Source organism: Trametes versicolor, assembly GCF_000271585.1.
Source record: "Trametes versicolor FP-101664 SS1 unplaced genomic scaffold TRAVEscaffold_6, whole genome shotgun sequence".
NCBI lineage: Eukaryota > Fungi > Basidiomycota > Agaricomycetes > Polyporales > Polyporaceae > Trametes > Trametes versicolor.
In genome coordinates this window covers 47,739-66,649 of record NW_007360326.1, presented here as the reverse complement: position 1 = coordinate 66,649, position 18,911 = coordinate 47,739, and the positions used below count along the sequence as shown (strand labels likewise).

The window sequence follows — 18,911 nt, the reverse complement described above, 5'->3', positions numbered from 1 at the left end:
GAGCGATGCGTAGTAGCTTCGCTTGTCTGGTTCGATGCTGTGTATTAGTGTCTGAACAAGTTGTAGCGATCGAAAATCTCCGATGAGAAGTGAGCCCCATTAAATGTCCAGCTGAGGATGTTCAGTATGCATCGTCTAGCGAAAGTCAATTCGAACTCACATGTCCACTATCCTCAAGGGATGCCATGTCGCGGACTTGACGCACGCGGGTGCAACGACTAGAGAGGAGAGCCGCGGACCTTTGATATTATATCTGTACGAGCGAATAACAATATTGATAGCGATATAAAAGAGACAGCACTACACCGACCGCGGACCCGAGCTCCGCGCGTCCAACAACCTGCGCACCCTCCCGTCACGACGAAACCCCAACCTGCACCCACTTCCACTGCTGCGCCTGCAGTTTCCAGCCCTTGCGCATGCCGTTCTCGACCTCGCTGCTCAGCACGTGGATGCCGTCCGGCAGGAACTCGAAGTTCTCCTCGCTGAGATTGTGGTGCAGGATCTGGATCGGTCCGTTCGCGTCGTCCGTGGCCTCCGTGGACTCGTCGCTGGCCTTCGACGGCGTTGGGGTCGGTTCCTTGGAGGCACCATTCGCAGGCGCATCTTGCAAGGCATCCGGCAATGGTGTGAGAGTGGAGCCGTTCTCGGTGATACTTGGCGTCGGAGTGGTAGTGTCCGTAACCGGTAGCGCGCTTTCGTGTGTCTGAACGCCGTTCGGTTTCGGAACTTCCAGCGCCTCCGAAGCAGGAACGGCTTGCTCCTGGGAGCCTTGAGCCTTCGGTCGAGGACGCGGGAGCTTCCCAGCCGTGCCACCGGCGGTCGTGAGGACAGCGATCACATACCGGCGACCACCACCGTCGCTTCCATCCCCCGCGTTCTCCTTGTCGCTCTCACCCTCTCCGGACGGTATCTGACCGCGCTGCGAGATGAGGAAGCTCTCCCACATCGTCTCGACGACGACGGCGCGTTGCTCGGAGAGCCCGTCGTCGCTACCGGCGTCGGTTGCGGGCTCTGACGTCGCGTTCTCCGGAGACGTCCCAACCTTCCTACGTTTGTTGGGACGGGACTCGGCGACTGGTTGGGGGAACAGGACATCGCGCAGAGCATCCGGATGATATTTAAAACTGCACCCGCGTGTCAATTACGGTGCCTCCCGGGTATACATATATTGTCGACTCACCCAATTTCAGGCCAGCTCGCGTCGGTGCCGAAGACCATGATGCGCGTCGAGCTGAGATCGTCGTCCACTTGGTCCAAACGCAGCTGCAACGGGCTCTCCGAAACGTCCGCAAAGGACATAGCATGCAGCCGTCTCCGCTTGCGACCTGAACGAGGCGCACATCCCAGTGCGCATCGCCGTTCTGCATACTCCAGCAGCCGCTGCGAGCGATTCCGAAGGCCGAACGAGTGTGCGGTACCCGACTGTATCGCAAAACGAACGTTAGCAAGAACAACGGCCCGACATGAAACGGTTAAACGTACAGCAACGAACTCGGCGTTGAGAATCTCGACGCCCGAGCCATCGTGCCCGTTGCCCCAACCAGAACTCAGCAGCGAGCTCCCGTCGTTTTCGAGCTCAGCATCTTCGTCTGATGCAGCGTCCTTCTTGCGCAACGCCTGGCCGAGTCCGCCCACGAACCGTGCCTCCCTCGTGAGCCGCACCTCCAGGCGCAAGTCCTTGCCCTCGCGCCGCGCACGACGCGCAGCGCTCCAAGACACCCACCCCGCGTGCAGCGCACACAGAAAGAGGTCCGAGTCGTCCGTGTATACGCGCCGACCGTCCCGAATCTCCTGCTGCTCTGGCCTGCCGTAACCCGGCAGTCCGCCACTGAACTGCTGCACGAGCTGCCGCTGCGCGGCAGTGAGCGGGGGAACGGCGGGGATGAGGCTACCGCCCCATATGCGCGGGCGTACGGGACGCGTGAGCGGGATAAAGCGTGAGGGGATGAAGAGTGTCGCGCGTATGTCGATGGGGTCGGACGGTGCGCCAGTTTCGGCGACGGGTCCCGGGAAGTCGACGAACGGGAAGGGCGTACGAGGGTAGATAAAGGTCCCGAGATGACGTATTGGGAGGATGAGCGTAGGTGGCGGTGTCGCTGAACGAGGGAACACAAATGATGCTGCTATGGGAGGTGCGGAGCCAGGATGGAAGGGCGGTGGTGAGAGGCGGCGTGGAGGGTACCCCAGTGGGCCTCCAGGCCCGTACATGTCCGCGGGGTGTTGGCGGAGATGGGGTCCAGGCCCCAGCTGATGTAAGTGTTGGGGATGGTGACCCATAAGGTGCGGTGGGGGCTGGTGCTGTGGTGGTGGTGGGATAACCTGCGAGAGAGCCGACGGGCCGGTGGCCTTGGACGAGCCTTGTCGGAACTGAGGATCGCGGTCTTGAGGAAACTGTGGAGGCATGTCGCCAGGCCCAGGAATGTGAATGAGACCTTGGGGCGTCATTGCTCCCTGCTTGCTCGACGATCTGGCATGGCCTTGCGGTTGGGGACTTGAGTAGGCTTGATTCGGCGGATAGGCATTGTGGTGGGCATGAAGATGGGAGTTGGACGGTGGGCCCTGGGGCGGTCCTTGTGGCTCGCGGGCTCGGCCGCGCATAGCTTCAATCTCCCGCCTCTCGCGCTCCATAATCTGGTATTGGACCTCCTTTTCCATCGCAAGTTGGTGCTCGCGCTCAAGTGCCTTCTCCTTCTCGCGCCTCTCCGCGTCTACCTTCTCGCGCTCGCGCTCCTTTTCACGTTGGCCAGCATTTACCTTACTTCGACGTTCTTCCCTCTGCGTCGCCTTCACACGCTCCCTCTCCTCCCTCTCCTTCGGATTCGACCGCGACTTGCTGCTGCGTGTGGGTGCCCGCTCGACCTTCTCTGCCTCCCACTCCAGGTCTTGCATCCGTGCATCCTCGTACAGTGGTCTCCTCTCCACCGACCGCTCGTGCTCCCTAACGATCCGCCCATCCTCCATCGAAGGGCCCCTCGGCTGCACGAACCGCGACCAGACCTCTCCTGGAGGCGGGCCCATCGTTTGCATCGGTGGCTGCGGCTGGAGCTGGACGCGCATATTTGGATGGCCGAGGCCCTGCGTTTGCGCCTGCTGACCCTTCATGTACTCACGTTCGCGGCCCTCCCGCTCAATGACACTGCCGAGTGTCATCATCTCCTGGGCCTGACGCCTGAACACCTCCTCCCTCTGCGCCTCGCTCTCCCGCTCTCTCTCCCGTTGCACCTCCCGCATTCGCTGCTCTTCACGTTCTCGTTGCGCGTGCCGCTCCATCCGGTCGCGTTCGCGCTCGCGCTCCTTCATCCGCTCTCTCTGAATCTCCCGCTCCCGGTCTCTTTCCCGTTGATCGCGCTCGCGACGAGCTGAGCCAGGCGACTCTTGCATACTCGCACCGCTGTCTCGTCTCTCCCGTTCGCGCTCCATCGCTCGCTCCATGCCCCTCTCGCGGTCGCGGTCCTTCGCCATAGCGCTGGGATGGAGTCCAGGACCAAGTAACTGCGTCACGCCATCCTGAGAGCGGCCGTGCGCTATAGCGCTGGAGACGATTGATCCCAATGCGGACCCCGGAGGCATGCCTGCTCCAGGGGGTCCACGGGGTCTGCCGCCCGTACTCGGCCCGGGCTCCCGCTCCCGCTCACGAGGGTCGCGCTCGTCGAACGCCGGGCGCTGGAGACTTGCCATGACGGGGGAGGCGGTGTTACTCGGTCTGTGGTTGTGGTCGAACACGCCGCCCGGACCAGGAGGACCAGAGCTGCTGGTGCTACTGCCGCGGACACGGTGCTGCCGTTCCTGATGGGAAAGCGAGCTGCTGCTGTGACTATGCATGATCTGGTGGGAATGGTGGGGTGGAGGGGGGCCTTGGTTTTGGTGAGACATGCCGTATGGATTCGGCTCGCCCATGCGCAAACCCATGGATGCGGATTGACCAGGTGGACCAGAGGCCCCATGTGGCCCAGGAGGCGCATGCATTGGGTGGCCGCTGGGTGGAATACCCGGACCTACTTGCGTCGGGAACAGCGGGATACTGCCGGGGCCAGGACCGTGAATGTGATGGCTGAGGGGGGGAGAGGAGTGTAGTGAAGAGCGTCCGGAGGGCGGGTGCATGTAACCCGACGATGACGTGGTCGGCAGTGGTTGTGCATGATGGTGATGGTGGTGGTGGGAGAGGGACTTGGGTGGAATAGAGCTTGAGTGAGAGCTCGAGTTTCGGTGCTCAACGACGTATGGTTGTGCTTGTACAGGCTGACTCTGTTGACCTGGCGTATCTGACATGAGTACACGAATGCAAGGAGCTGCGGCGCAGACGAATCAAGACAAACAAGACATAGGCCAGAAATCTAGAAGGCGTCAAGCATGTGATCGTATCCTCGGAAGAGCCGAGACCGAAGTAGTCTAACCCGAGTCGAAGCCCGCCAGGTAACACGCGAACTCCTGCACTTCGGCACAAGCAGTGCAAAACAACCGCTTCGGACCGCGCCGATAGAGAGGCAAAAGACATTGCATAGTGACGCTTGCATGACGCGATACAACATACGGGCAACTGAAGAGGCGAGCACCCGCATTCGCAGTCGGGGGAGATACGGGAGCAGTAAAGTCGTCTTTAAGGCCGAAATCAACGTGCGGATGGACGCGACATCAAATCAAACGCCTTTGTCCGTGCAGAAGCGGCGAATAACGGCGCCCGCATGCCCTTCCTGTGCGCCAAGACCACTTTAGGAGCAGGACTGATGCCCACTGCGCACCCCCGCCCCGTCATCGTCTGCACGACTACAACGCCAACAAGAACAAGACGCGAAAGTGAAACCAAGAGAGAATGCTACTCACCAGGTGGGCCTAAGCGATCGTGCGAGTGGGCATGCACGTCCGGATTCCCCCTCCTTCCCTGCTGATGACTCAACTCATATGGCTCCGCGGAGTAGAGGCTTGATGGCGGGGGCAAATGATGGCGCTGCTGCGGCTGGCCGGGGTAGTCGGATGCAAGAGAGTACTGGTGACGCGGAGGTGAGGGCGGGCGCGAAGCGTATTGCGGAGGTGGCGATCGGCGGTACTGGAGCGGCGGGGGCTGCTGAGCATGGTGGGGAGCGTCGAGCGACGGTCGGTCGCGTTCTCGGTCGCGGTCGCGAGGCCGCTCGAGGGGCGGGGAGTGATGAGGTGGACGGTGGGAATGGGGCTGTTGCTGAGGTGGGGGAGGTGGCCTAGGGTCCGGCTCCTGGCGGGGCTGCCGTTGTCGAGGGTCGTCGTTGGGGTCGTTGGGGTGGACGAGGGCGGCGACGTTCATGGTGGGAGGAGGAGGAAGTGGGGGAAGGGAAGAGGGCGAAGGTGAGAAATTGGCAGTCGTCCATTGAAAACGCGGTCGCTGATCACAGGGGTAATCGAGATCGTTATCTCGCAACGCCTATTACCTCATATGTCCTTCTTCGCTGTCTCCTCCGCCCTCCTCGCTTGCCGCTTCCTTTAGCGCAACTGAGCGTTGCTTTACGCCTTGCTGCGTATACTTGTAGGCCATACACTGGAACCTTGTCGAGCAGCAGCGCTCACAAGGTACAGAGCGAGCTTGAAGCGGAGTTTGCATCCGGGGTGGACCCGGGAAGTAGGATGCAGTGCCACGCGACAGCTACAGACTTCGATCATTGCTCCGGGATCTGAGATTCTCGCCTCCGGATTTAGCCGCCAGCCTTCCCCGTTCTGCGCCACCGACCCTCAGCGCTGAGCGTCCCAAACTATCATATGTTTAGCCGACTCACTACATAACAACGACTGTCCCCTGGTTATCTTATGACTGGTGCAATGTATTGGGAATAGAGTTGAATAGAATCAGGATGCTCAACGCTCATTTGGAGACTTCTAAGAGGCGATATTTGGGTGCCCTTCGGGCACGAGTATGAGCACAAGACCAACTCCACAGATAAAGCCTGGAAACGATGCATATTCCGTCCTACATTATCCTATAGCGAAAGGCGCATGCTCGAGCCTCCGAATTCAGCAATATGTTGGTCCAAACCCATCCCAGCCACACAAACTTGTAGATATTCCAACGTCCAACTTGGAGGGACCAATCCTCGCTGGGCGTAATGAACGCCGATACGATCGATCGAGTGTGTTGCCGCCACCCCAAGGTTGAGAACCAGAAGATCGGCGCGAGGGTGGTTCTACAAAGCTGCCTTTCGCCCAAGCATGAGCACGAAGACATAGCAAAGCTTTCTAGCAGCCGATGGGCGGCGTTTAGACCCACGATGACTGTGGCAGCGCGAGCGCAAAAAGGCGCAAAACGAAGGGATGGTGGTCAGGAACGAGGCGGGATGAGGACGGAAGCGCCGACGAGACCGCGTCCGATCGTGGCATCCCCGATCCGGCGGCCCGTTTCAACGCGGAGTTGAGCGCCTAATGTTCATCTTGGTGGTGGCAACATTGCAGACAAAACATAGTCAAACCGCCACTTTCGTCATGCCATGATCAAGAACTCGACCTTGCGTACTAGATATCGTACTGTATGATAGCACCTTCAGAACATACCGAGCAAAACTCTGTGTAAATACATGCGAAATGCGATGGCTCCGCGGCCCGTGGAAATATCATGATGTCCTCAAGCCGCTGTCTGTCTGTCCGTCGCCCAACGATTACAGCCTCGACCTTCCCGCCACGCTTCGTTCACTGCATCGAAGAAGCTCCGGACACACCGACTCTAATGCTTACTCGTTCGGAATGTGCGCGTTAATCTCCTCGAGGAGCTCTTCGGCGATTTTCGCACTCGAAACCTAAACATCGACATCTTTTGTCAGTCAAAGCAACACGGAAGGAAGATTAAGCGCAACTTACCCTCAAGTTGTAATGCGTGGTCGCCGCGCCGTTGATGACGCTAAAGCGGATGTATCGCGGATCTTGCGCCGGGAAGCACCGCATGCCCTTGAAGAGCGTCGCGTTCAGCAGCACCGTGTACACTGCTTCCTTGCGCATCACTGCACAAGCACAAAAAAAGTCAATAAAGCTGGCTACTGATGAAGAAGGAATAGCTCACCAAGACGCGCACCGCCGCCATCTTCTCGCCGCACGTTGAGCCGGAGAGTGCCCGTGCCCTTCTCCTTCCACTGGTTCTGCGGGCTCAGCGTAAACAGCTTCCCGCGGACTTGGTACACCGTATCCTCTTCCTCCTCTCCGGTGTGTACTGGACGCCACATGAGCCACATGATAGGCAACAACGGGTGTATGGATAACACATACCTTCCTGCTCCGTGAGGTTGAGCTTCTTCTCGTCGTCGCTCGCCTCGTTCGAATCCTTGTCCTTCGCCTCCCGCAAGCGCTCGCCGAAGCTCACTCCACTGTCCTTCTCGCTGTCGTCATCCTTCCCTGTGTCCTCGGCGGCACTTTCCGCCAAAGCACCCGTGTTTGAGCTCTCACCTAGCGCGGGTGTGCTCGACCCCGACCTGCGCTTGTTCGACGCAGCACCGAAGCCATACGTGCCGCCCGTAGCGTACGCCGAGAACGCATTCGACGCTCGGGCGGGGGTACCGTGGCGCGACGGCGAGCGGCTGCGTCCAAGGACGCTGGAGCTGCTCGAGGGCGGTGGGGGCGACTTCGGCCGCTTCGCCGCGCTTGCAAAGGGAGATGTCGCGGACGCGAACGCCTCGAAGCCGGTGCGCTTCTGCGGGGAAGAGGAAGAGGAAGACGCTGCCGAATCGGTGTCCTTGACAGTTGCGGCGAAGGGCGAAGCGCTGGAGGATGCGAAGGGGGACGTAGACTGAGTGGCGGAGGCTGCCCAAGGAGAGGGAGATGACTGCTTTGAGCCGAATACTTTGGGGCCGTTCACGGATGCGAACGGGGAGCTCGTAGAGGCGTATGCCATAAAGCCGCCCTGATGCCGCGAGAATTCAGCGTACAGCGACTCATCATGGGCCTGTGAACTCACAAATCTCTGAGCAGACGGTGCCGCAACGGGCGCTGCCGCCTTTGGTTCCTTCTTCTCGTCCTCCTCTGGTGGGGGAGTTGGACGCTTCTTCTCTCGGGTATTTGGGTCCGCTTCGTTGTCGTCCCGAAGACGTTTCGTCGCAGTTACGGGTGGCGTACCGCTGCGACTGGGGGCCTTCTCTCCCGGCAGGAGCCGTTCGCTCACAGTCCTATCTCCTAGTTTGCGCTTCAGACCCTTCTCCTGATCCGAGTCCGAGCCTCGTCGTTGGGGTGGGAGACGCGGAGACAGCTCCGGCTGGGTATCCGTCGGCGTAACCGAAGCAGCTTGAGAGCCGGATGCTTGCAGTGTGGACGGTTCGGGTGCTCCGGGCACATGCGACCCTGCGGGGAACTCCGCACCTGCCGCCGCACCGGAATCCTCGTCCCCGGCCATGTCGTTAAGAATGGGAGGATTCTCGCCCTGGAGGAGCGGAGGCACTTGCACGTCATCTTGCGCGTCCGTCTTCACGTCTTCGACCGGCGTCTCTTCCTGCTCTGCGGTCGGCTCCACAGCATCTTCTACCGTCGCGTCCTCATCGGGCGGGGTAACGGCAGTGTCTTCCTCCATCTGGAGCTCGCTCTCGGGTGGAGAGTCCTTCTTCATGTTCTGCCATGTGATGTCTTCAACACCTTGGCTAATCTGTCGGATCTTCGTCTCATGTGGGGGTGAGCCGCTTAGAGCGGTCTCCTCTTCAGTCTCTTCTTCGGTCGCTTCGAGTGCACCTGCGCTCGTCCTGTTCTTCTTCGCAGGTACCCGATGATCTTTGCGTTCGGGGACGCTCCCGGCTTCAACATCCTAAGGGGTGTGTGTGATTAGTACAGCGCGAACAACGTTCCGAGATGTACGGAGGCAAGATGGGTCGGCATGACAAGCGCAATAGTATGCAACGATATAGGCATCGTACAGCGTGCGAATATGGTGAAGTTGCAGCTGAGCCACTGCGTGGCTTGTATATCTGTGACCTGCCCAAATTGGCCGCCCGCGCGGCCACATGAGGGGCCAAGGTCGTGCAGGCTACCAGACCCACTCGATGCTACGCCGAGTAGACACACAAAGAGCGATTGCTATGGGTCACCAGGCAAAGGTCGCGAGAATGAAGGGCGATCCATAGAACGAGGCCAGCGGGGTAGAAAGTCTAAACATGAGAACAGGGTACGTACCACGGTTGTGACCAGAGGTGTCGCCGGTTCCAAAGAAACCTCCCGCTCGCGTTTCCTCGATATCTTCGAGTCTGCTCCTGTGCAAATCTAGACAACTTTCTCTGACGCTGTGGGGACAAATGTGCTCACCGTTCAAATCCCCGGGAGGGGTAGATAACTGCGTTTGCTCTGGGAGCTGATTGCCTTGAAGCGAGACGTCGGGCTGGCCTCCGTCGCGCGCATGCTCGACTTCGGTCATTGCGTGTGTGTCGTGGTCGTCGATGGTGATGTGGTGTAAGCGGAAGAGGTGTGTGGTGCGAGTGCGTGAGGTTTCCGTTCAAACCAGTTCAGGGACAGAAGCAGGCAGGCAGGCTCCCAAGCCACTGCGGGCGTCTCTTTCAAGCGCACGATGCGATAAGATCCCAGCGGCAGGGGGGCTCCCTTTCGGGGTTTCAACTCGTAAAATCCGGGGTAAGCACGTTCCTTACCGGCCCTATCTCGATCGGGGTTTCGCAGTTCAACCCCTTGTTTCCTCCGTTCATGCCACTCTGCTCGTTATTGTTTTGCATTGTTCGTCTTGTCCCGGGACTGGCAATATTGTCTCGTAGCAACACTGGTGCTTGCGATAGCGACGGCTCTCAGGGAAGTTTATATCTGGGGCTGTGGACTAACTCTGCCGTTCAGTAGTGCCGAGATGCGCTCAGCCTTGCCGATGCTACATGCTTCCGCGCCGAACCCGGGCAGCTCATCGGCACGTAGGCACGCAGCGGGCAGCGGGTATAGGGCGCGGAGATGTCTTCGCGGCGATTGCGACGCGACCTTCCATGGTTGCCGGACCGATCTGTTCGCTACAGCATCCCGCATGCCATGCAGAGTCGGCACGCGGAAGAAGTCGGCGTCCTCGGAGGAATACCGAGCAAGTATGTGCAGCCTCAGTTTCTTCAAAATCAATCTCGATTGACTCAGAGCAGATCTCAGGCATAGTGTCCATTTATGACATATCGTACGGCCCATAAGCTCTCCGGAACTACCTGTGGCTACCGTCCCAACATCGACAGGTCATTTGAGAAATGTGACCCCATCGGCAGTGGTTGACTAAACGGAGCGCACCAGAACTGCACTCCATATGGCCTCTAATCCATAAACATGACAATCCAACATTCATCACGTAGATCTGCAAGACCACAGACGCATCGGCTTTCAGGTGTGCGCCGACTTGACGTCGGGTGCCGTACGGCGGTGTCGAACCACTACTTGACCACTACACCTTCCTGGTTCGAAGGCAAATAGGCACTCTCAATCACGACTCAAAGGTGTCCGCCTGTGACCTTCGTAACATATCCACAAGCTCGTGTTTTGGTCAGTGTACGTATACGTAGGCACTCTTTTCAACTATAACCTAGCGCTATTGCATGCTAATTGTGTGGGTGAATCTCCAAAATCTCTTGCATGTATCGCCGGTTGGGATTCACGTTCCGGATGCCCACTGGAGGTATCGGAGCGCCCATGTCAAGCTCGACGCGCCTCATTACTCAAACCGTGTCAAGCAATCGAATCATCGGTGATGCATTGATAGCGAGTTGCGACAGGTCCGCACAGCGCTGTACGTCCGGCCCATCACGGCTGCGGAGAGGGAGTCCACCTCCCTCGGGCCTCGCGTGCGGACCAGCGTAGACATCCACGGTCCCACATCGACCAGGGCCCTCGGATATGTTTGTAAAGCACCCGAAGACCTCTCCTACTCCGTGAAACCTTGGATTGCTTCCGGCTGGGGACTGTGCTCCATGAGCGCGGTACAGTGTTGCAAGATGTATAAAAGCACAGGAAGTCCCAACACGGTGCCCCATTCAGTATCCTCATACAAGAGGATCCTCAGAGCCTATCTTCCGCCCTCGAGCATATACACTTCGTGCTATGACTAGCCCGTCTACTACCGTCTCCGCCAGCGATCCTGGCGCTGGTGTAACTGCCCACCTCTACGACGATGGGTCTCACAGATCGGCGGTTTTTCCGGTGAGTACGGTCAGCCTCTCCTGTGATGCCACGCTGATCGCCGCCTTTCTTAAAGTTCCTATCAGCCAATGCTGGGCCCCCTCCATACGACGAGACCTCTTCCGCCACTGGCTTACGCAACGTTTACGGGGAGTTTGATCGCGACTTAGTTGCCATGTATCCACTCGCCAAAGCTACGTCCGGCGCACGATTGGATGCCTACCTTTGGGATGCTGCCTTCGGCAGCGCACCCGGAGTTCAGCCGCGGGTTCAAGCGGTGAACGGTATCAATCTGTACTCAAAGAAAGATACTATCACCGGTAAGTTGTATAAAATAGTGGGCGTAGCGCCTCTCCGTGTTGACAATAATTGAACGCTACAGGCTCCTACTCTATCGATCCCGCCATATCAAATACGCATTCCCTGAACGATCCCGACGCGAAAGCCGCTGAACGTGAATACGCGCATGAAGCGGGGCGGGCCGAAAACGGCTGGAGCTGGGACTGGGGCCTAAAGCAGGTCGGGTTCAAAAGCTACAACGCTTGCGTTCAGGACACGTCAAGGCAAGATCGCGCTAAACATATCTGTCGTCACTACTGTAGATGTGGCTACGCAGCTGCAAAGCGTTAAGACACCTGCCTTCGTCTCGGTGTCGAGCCGTCACGCGGACATTGTGGTGAACGTGGTATGTCCAGTCAATATACCGCTCAACCTGCATCGTCTCACGAAATCGCAGATAGAGGTCCAGCCTGGCAGAAGCTTACAACTCGACGTTGGCACTCGAACCGGTATGTAAAACATATCAATGGATCTGGTATCTTATCTTAACGGGTATCAGGCAACATTCTGGTTCTGCTCCCTGCCTCGTTCACAGGATGCATAGTCTTCCACAGCGGCGACCTCGACAACTACCACACCATGTTACTACCCAACCTCGCTCCGCTTTCGACTGTGGTGCAGAAGACGGACCGTGAAACTACCGTTTCCGTCAACGGGCCGTCACAGGTACAAGATGGAAGCAGGCTACAAGCCAAGGATCAGGACTGTTGCGTTATTAGCACGCGTACAGGACGTGTCGCGGTAGGGCTTAGCGGCGTCGACCAAACCGATCCCAATATCCTCTGGCAAGAAAGCCCGCTACGACGTCTCGGGAAGACGATCGAGGTTGGGCTATTGGGGGGAGCGTATCTATCTTCTTGACCGATGGGCTATGGACTTAATATATGGACTTCAAGTTTCTGCAATATATCCCTATGCCCGCCACTTGTCCAACCTACTTACCAGAAACGGGCTCTTCACGGACGCGGTCACAATTAACAGGCAGTTGCAATAAATACGTATGTACATCCAGAGCTAATGGAGTGTATTCGACAGCAAATTATAGGATCCTGCGACGCGGCGGACGAAGCAGCACTAGTACTAAACAACAATGAGGACCATCAGGGACCCATCCCTCCATCCATTCGTGCGGGCCCCGCGACGGCAGCGCACGTCTATATATTCCCGAAAGAACCTCACTCTTCGTCCTCGAACCGCAGAATCTGCGCGTCTTCGTCGACGGGCAGATGTCGGTATCCGCCGCGCCCGCGTAATTGCACGACGGTAGACCCGACCTTCTCGGCGACCCACTCGTACGCGATTCCCGCAACGCCCAGGAGGAACCATGGCACGCTCGCGATCGTATCCAAAACGCTCGAGTCGCCTGAGTACCGAGGCCCGGTCTCTCCACCCGGGAGGCGAATTGCTCTGCAGATGGAACGATGGTGAGCAAGCGGCACTGCGCCGGTGAAGTGTGATACGCACCCTCTGTGGTACCCTCCTTTGCGGTAGTACCAGAAACCAACGAGCCCGGCGAACGAGACGGGAATCAAGATCATCATGAACCAGAAGAATGCCCCGTGGCCCCGAACGCCAGGACAGGGGTGCGACGGGCCGCGATCGAGACGCTTCCCGCCCTCGCACGACGATATCGGGACCTTGCGATACGGCGTGAGGTCGTACCAGTAGTCCGCGCCGTTGCGGCACTGGCCGTTCGCGTCCGGGTCTCGGGGTTTCTGTCCAGGGATAGGGACACATTCTCCGGCGTCGGTGCGTACGTGGTTGAATTCACTAGAGGAACTACATGAGCGTACTGAAACGGGCTAAACCCGAGAGGGGGGCTCACCATTCGAAGTCGATCGCGCTACACTGGCAGTTTTTCACGATCTTCTCTGTTACTTTCTGCTGGTCACCAACGACACAGTTCACATTGCGCTTGCGACGGTGATAGAGTGTCTGGAAGCGTTTCAGCATGCGAGTGTTACAAGCCCCTGACCACTGTACGCACCTGTCTGCCGAACAAGCACTGCTCCTCCCGTTCCTCGCTAGGACTCCATAACTCGAAGTCATCTTGGCTCGGGTTTTCCGGGTCAAGGCGGCCTATTTTCATACAGGAGTCAGCAACTTAACCGGCCGCAAATGAACCAGAAACCCTTACATTTCTGCTGAGTCAAGGCAGAGAAGTCAAGGTGTATCGCAACTGCAGTGTTCTTTGCTCGCGGGTAGTAGCCCATCAGGATGAAGCGCCTGCTAGTGTCCTCTGGCACGGTCACGATTGCCTTCACGCGGACCGGTTCGTCCGAGAACTTGTAATCGTGCCAGCTCGAGCCCTCGTCCGTGCTGTACATGACGTGGTCGGTTGGGCCTTCGTCGTTCGCCATGACGAGGATGGAGCCCGAGTCGCCGAACTCCCAGAGATGCGCATCCTTGTGAACCTCCTCCCAAGTGAAGCCAGCGTCGCGACTGAGGAATGTGTCACTATCCTCATAGCGCTCCAAGGATTCTCCGACGTTGCCAACGGCCATGAGAAGTCCAGGGACTGAGGGCGTACTGAAGGTAGCCCGAACGTCGTAGCGCTCAGTGTATCCGTGAATGTGCAGGGAACATTTCTGTTTGGATTAGCTATACGTGAGCTCGACGCCATGTCGGCAGGCAAAAAAACTTACGGTGGTGCTGCAAGGATACTGGCTACCGTGAGAATCGACCGAGGGCGGCGGGATAAGACGCCAGCTGCCACCTATAAGGAGTCAGTCTAGCCAGATGGGGCAGTATCATGGCGCCGTACCATCGTTGTGCGTAATTTTGCTCTGCAGCAGCTTGCGGCCGGTCAAAGGCGCTTCTCTTGGATTTGAGACAACATTGACAAGCGCAATGCCGTCGAGGTTGATCATCTTTTCAAAATCGACGAAGCCATCCTCGTTACGGTTAACATTGTCCAGGGACAAACCGAAGTAGGTGCCGTTAGAGTTCGACTTCAAAATATTGCCCCAGTACGGCGCTGGAGGCTCAGACGTCGTCACATGGAGGAAGACGGACTTCGTGCTAGATTCCAGGATCGTGTACGCCTGTCCGAAAGTGTCAGTAAGAACCTACGTTCAAGCGTCAAAGCTTACGTGTTGGTCAGGCCTCATAGTGGGAGGGAACTCGCCCGATGCGAAGGTTCGCCCGTCGAGAGATACCTGGATGTCCAACGACTGCCTTGCTGATTGGTACTGCCGAATAGGTTCGTCAGTCTCGCTACAAGTGTGACCAGCTCAGCTATCTCACTTCGGCGACAATCAAATACTCGGAGAACTTCGCGAACCCAACGACGTGGTCGAAGAGCTTGGTCTGCGAGTCGTAGAACTGGGTGCCAGCGATGAGCTGCAGGGGGTTCTCCAGCCGGAAGAGGTGCTGGTTTCCCTGCTTCTCCTTGTATGACTCGCAAAGTATCTGGTTGGGGTCGACAAGGAGCTCGGAGTCGCGTGCCCACGCGCAGTTCCGGACGTAGGTGTCGATTAGCGACCACTCCCGCCCATTCTTGAGCGAATACCGCGCCTCCATGTGGCAGTTCTCCGCGAAACCCTCGCAGCCGTCCTCACCCGTCCAGATGAGGTACTCAGAATTGCCCGGATGGAAGTGGAGGACGGGTAGACCGAATCGGTTAGGCACTGTCGGGGACGTAAACGGGAACCATGTCTTTCCAAAGTCCGTGGTGTAGTAGTGTTTGCGGGAGCTGGTGATGAGGTAGGCGCGGTCATCGGTGAATTTGTGGTGGTAGAACGCCACAAACGCCTCGCCAGGATGGAGTTGGTTCCAGGTATAGCCTTCGTTCGGTGACTGCCAGATTGAGTTGTCTTGGAGCCTAACCAAGATGACCTTGAAGGGGAGATGAGACAGTTATATCACTTATGCAGTGTATGCTGATACGCACCGTGGATGACCGGAAGTATGCGAATTGCACCACAGGACTTGGGAAATCGGACTAGTACGCATGGTCAGTAAAGTTCCGTGTGAGGTGTAGATGCTTGCGTATGTACTCACAGTTTGATGTATGATTTGACCGTCGGCTGGTTTAGCTGTAAAGTCTATCAGTATCAACTCGAAGGTACCCTATTCGCCGTCTTACCATTTGAGCAAGATTTCGTTACGCGGTCATCCAATTTGAGTCCACGATCTCTATCGCAGGTGTTGCCGGGAATCTTGCGGAAACCTGACGAGCCCTGATATGTGTCTGTAGGCTCCACGCATACCCCAGCCGGAATGGGCTCGGGCCCGACGGGAATACATTCATCATTGTGTTGGACGAAATTGTAGTCGCTGTGTGGGTTCAGTATCACTATACACGCCCAATACAACAGGTGCTTACCACTCGTAGTCCTCTTTGGTACAAGGGCAAGACGACTCCTCTGGAACAGGATCGCGGAACTTCTCTCCCACGAAGCAGTCAGCGTCCGGTCGTCGGCGTCTGTACGTTTGCTATTATAAAATTGGTCAGCACAACAAACAGTACCTTCGCGCTGTAGACTCATACCTTGTGGCCCATGAGGCACTCGTGCGTGGACGATCGCGCAGTCCACTGCTCAAAGTCCCTGTCATCGCACTTGCGCCTATCCAAGGTTGCGAAATCCAGGAAGACCACCGCGAAGCGACCGCCGTTGTCCTTCTGATCTTTCTTCGCGACCTGACCAACGAGCAGGAATTTCTGGGAGGTCGAGTCTCCGACGGTCGTCAGGATACGAGCACGGAGACGGGTCTTGAAGTTGTGTGTTTTCCTGAACAACCGCTTCACTTAAAAACTCTAGAGACAAGGTTTGCGATGAGGCACACGCACCATGTTTTCCCGAAGTCGGTAGAATAGTTGACAGAATCCACTCCTTCCTCGTCGTTGACAGTGACGAGGATGCTGCCCTGGTCGCCGAACTCGTACTTTTGGGCATCCTGTCGCACCATCTGCCAATTGATGCCTCCGTCACTGCTCAAGAATGTGTCACATTCTTCGTACGGCAGGAGGTGATTGCCTATCGAGCCAACGCCCATCACGAAGCCGGGGGCGGGCGAAGAGAAGACTCGCCCAAAGTTGTGCGGAAGCGTGACTGAATGCAGGTGCAAGGAGCAGTCCACGTTGTCTGGGCTACAGGTGATCCTATTACCGTCGAGGTCCTTCGTCGGGGGCTTAAGTCGGGACCATGTCCGGCCTGTATGTATAATTATCAGTAGAGGCAAACTTCATGCGCAAAATTGAAACTCGCCGTCGTCAAACGTGATCCGAGTTTGTAGTTGCTTAGGTGCACGCCTTCCCTCGACGTCTTTCGCGTTTGCCACGATGTTCGCGAGGCCCACACCTTCAATGCCATAGATGTTCTCGAAGTCCACGTAACCCATGTCATTGCGGTTCGTGTCCTGCAGACTCTCGACGAAGAACGTTCCGTTGGAGTTGCTCACGAAGAGCGTCCCAATAGAGCTCTGGTCGTGGGAAAGCACGTCAACTGCGAGAGAGTGTGTCGTGGACTCCACGATGGTATACGCGTTCTCGCGCAGCCGCGCCGACGACGAATGCGGGAAGCGTCCCTGCGCCCAGTTCTTGGTGTCCTCGGTTACGTACAGCAGCATGTCGCCCGTTGAGCCTTCGGAAAGATCCTTCAGCGCCACGACTGCGAACTTGGACACGATTGCGAATGCAACGACGCCCCGCGCGTTCTTCCCTATGCCAAGGTCCTCCGTCTTCTTCTCCGTTTCGAAGAAGTCCGTGGAGGAGAAAAGACGGCTGGAAGATAGGGTGTGCACACCTCCAGTGGGTCCCGACCCCTCGAATGCAACGCAATATACTAGGTCGAGGTGAGCCTCGTGCTTGAAGTCCTCACTGCTGTGTGCGAATTGGCATCGAGAGACGTCCGCAAGCAATAGCTTGGAGTCTCCGACAAAGCCGTCCGTGGTGTAATAAGCCTTAGGAAAAGACCATCAGTGTCCGCCATCCATCTGCTCAAACAGCGCCGGTGCCGCCTGTCATTGACAGAGTACCGCTCCCCGCAGGGCGTAGCTCGTACTGCGCGCGACTCGCACGGACGCACCTCGTCGTAGCAAGATGTGTGCCAGCCAGACCCAGTGCACGCCGTCCCTTGGTAGATGATGTACTCCAGTCTCTGTTTGTCTGCGTGGAACGAGAGCGGTCGCCCGACCATAGCAGGGGGGAGAGGCATGTCGAAGGACTGCCATGTCTGGCCGCGGTTCGCCGTCTTATAGTGCGTTTTGCCCCGAGACAATATGAAAGCCTAGCATAGTCGTAGACTGAGTTAAGTGGAACACCGGCGCGAATGACGCGTCGCCCAACACTCACCACTCTGTTGTCATACGGGTGCTCGATGACCATGGCCGCCTTCCCATCCGGAACGCCCTCCGCAGGCTTCCATGATTTGCCTTCGTCTGGAGAGACATAGACAACTCCCTTCACAACGTCGTGGTAGATGGCGTTCTGGCGGTAGCCGAGTTAGCACACGCGTTTACCCCGGACCGCATGGCACACGTACAGTACTGTCATCAAAGAAGAAGAGCCTTGCCGGGAGGTTTTCGAAGGGCGTGACTGACGACTCCGGCTGGGCGAAGGTGGCAACGAAGAAACAGGCTATAGTCCAGAGAAGTAGGGTGGCCCTGTGGTGGGGGGCCATGGTGAAGGTGTTGCTCACTGCGGAGCACAGCGGCGAGCGGTGTGTGGCAGCGGTGGCTGAGTGTAACGTGGAGGCTTCTAACGCGTGCGACTGGTGATAGGCTCGACTTCAAAGAGCTTCTAACGTTTTCAACAAAACGTGATATGACGGGAATAGCTTTGACTATAAATAGTCATCTGGTCCGCATAGAAGTTCTAATACCATTTTAGATATGGATCTAGTACGGCGCCTGTCCTAGCACAGACTAAATCTATGAGCGTACTTATGCTGGGCAGCTCTACAGTAAATGGTAGTACCCCCGTCACTTATGTATGCAGCTATATAGCAGACCAGCGTGTAGATTTCAAGGCCCAACATCAATTGAAACACTCACGAAGGAAATGTCAATGCATACGTCGGGGCGCACCGTCAAGCTTTCAAGGCCATGGTGTCTCGATATCTATATGCGACCGCTTGACAAAACGTTCGCGGCCCGACTCCCCGACCCCGTACGGCGATATTTGGGCTATGTCGGTACCTAGTAGAGTCGTACGTGAGGGTAATGAATTCTTATACCCGACGCAGGCGGTCATATACGTGCACCAGGAATGCGAGCACGACGGCAACCCCATGGACGCATGTCATGAAGCCGTCGTGATGTCACCGGTACCGTCAGTAGCGGTCCTAGAGTGTACACATCTTCAAATCATGCTGCGGTATCCTTACTAACGTGGCATCGATATTCAAGAGGATGTCTCATAATGCCAGTGCCGCTGCGACGCGTCCACCACTTGATCGGGGATAGCGGTACGCTATTGCGTCTTGCGGTATATAAAGAACGGAGTCAAGGACAAATTGAACGGACTTACTTTCTCGGTTTGCCCAGTATCAGCACTA

General features: G+C 57.3%; 4 protein-coding genes across 4 annotated transcripts; 1 reads left to right on the top strand and 3 right to left on the bottom strand.

Moving 5' to 3' along the window:
* Nucleotides 1-232: 232 nt before the first annotated feature.
* On the bottom strand, nt 233-4,058 carry TRAVEDRAFT_28872 (uncharacterized protein). The gene is made up of 3 exons (XM_008039965.1): nt 1,486-4,058; nt 1,184-1,425; nt 233-1,127 (listed from the first exon to the last, which is right to left on the bottom strand). The coding sequence occupies exons 1-3, from the start codon at nt 3,910-3,912 to the stop codon at nt 356-358; spliced, it is 3,441 nt and encodes a 1,146-aa protein (XP_008038156.1). The 5' UTR covers nt 3,913-4,058; the 3' UTR covers nt 233-355.
* A 2,631-nt stretch (nt 4,059-6,689) lies between these two features.
* On the bottom strand, nt 6,690-9,340 carry TRAVEDRAFT_47284 (uncharacterized protein; the record flags this gene model as incomplete). The annotated part of the gene is made up of 7 exons (XM_008040092.1): nt 6,690-6,755; nt 6,817-6,956; nt 7,016-7,162; nt 7,219-7,849; nt 7,904-8,737; nt 9,103-9,179; nt 9,232-9,340. The coding sequence occupies 7 exons, from the start codon at nt 9,338-9,340 to the stop codon at nt 6,690-6,692; spliced, it is 2,004 nt and encodes a 667-aa protein (XP_008038283.1).
* A 1,655-nt stretch (nt 9,341-10,995) lies between these two features.
* Nucleotides 10,996-12,273, top strand: TRAVEDRAFT_47283 (uncharacterized protein; the record flags this gene model as incomplete). The annotated part of the gene is made up of 6 exons (XM_008040091.1): nt 10,996-11,094; nt 11,150-11,393; nt 11,456-11,619; nt 11,690-11,758; nt 11,810-11,861; nt 11,912-12,273. The coding sequence occupies 6 exons, from the start codon at nt 10,996-10,998 to the stop codon at nt 12,271-12,273; spliced, it is 990 nt and encodes a 329-aa protein (XP_008038282.1).
* A 314-nt stretch (nt 12,274-12,587) lies between these two features.
* On the bottom strand, nt 12,588-18,035 carry TRAVEDRAFT_37162 (Oligoxyloglucan reducing end-specific cellobiohydrolase; the record flags this gene model as incomplete). The annotated part of the gene is made up of 19 exons (XM_008040040.1): nt 12,588-12,819; nt 12,877-13,182; nt 13,238-13,347; nt 13,400-13,491; nt 13,550-14,000; nt 14,058-14,128; nt 14,177-14,456; nt 14,505-14,603; nt 14,659-15,249; nt 15,305-15,355; nt 15,415-15,449; nt 15,500-15,690; nt 15,740-15,849; nt 15,905-16,145; nt 16,205-16,568; nt 16,623-17,316; nt 17,442-17,642; nt 17,708-17,842; nt 17,898-18,035. The coding sequence occupies 19 exons, from the start codon at nt 18,033-18,035 to the stop codon at nt 12,588-12,590; spliced, it is 4,392 nt and encodes a 1,463-aa protein (XP_008038231.1).
* Nucleotides 18,036-18,911: the final 876 nt, after the last annotated feature.

Bases quoted from the DNA above. Each gene is read 5' to 3' on its own strand.
- TRAVEDRAFT_28872 (XM_008039965.1), bottom strand. From the start codon at position 3,912: ATGGGTTTGCGCATGGGCGAGCCGAATCCATACGGCATGTCTCACCAA. The intron at 1,426-1,485 runs GTACGTTTAACC...TTTGCGATACAG, and splicing joins TCAACGCCGAGTTCGTTGCT to TCGGGTACCGCACACTCGTT. The intron at 1,128-1,183 runs GTGAGTCGACAA...ACGCGGGTGCAG, and splicing joins GCGAGCTGGCCTGAAATTGG to TTTTAAATATCATCCGGATG.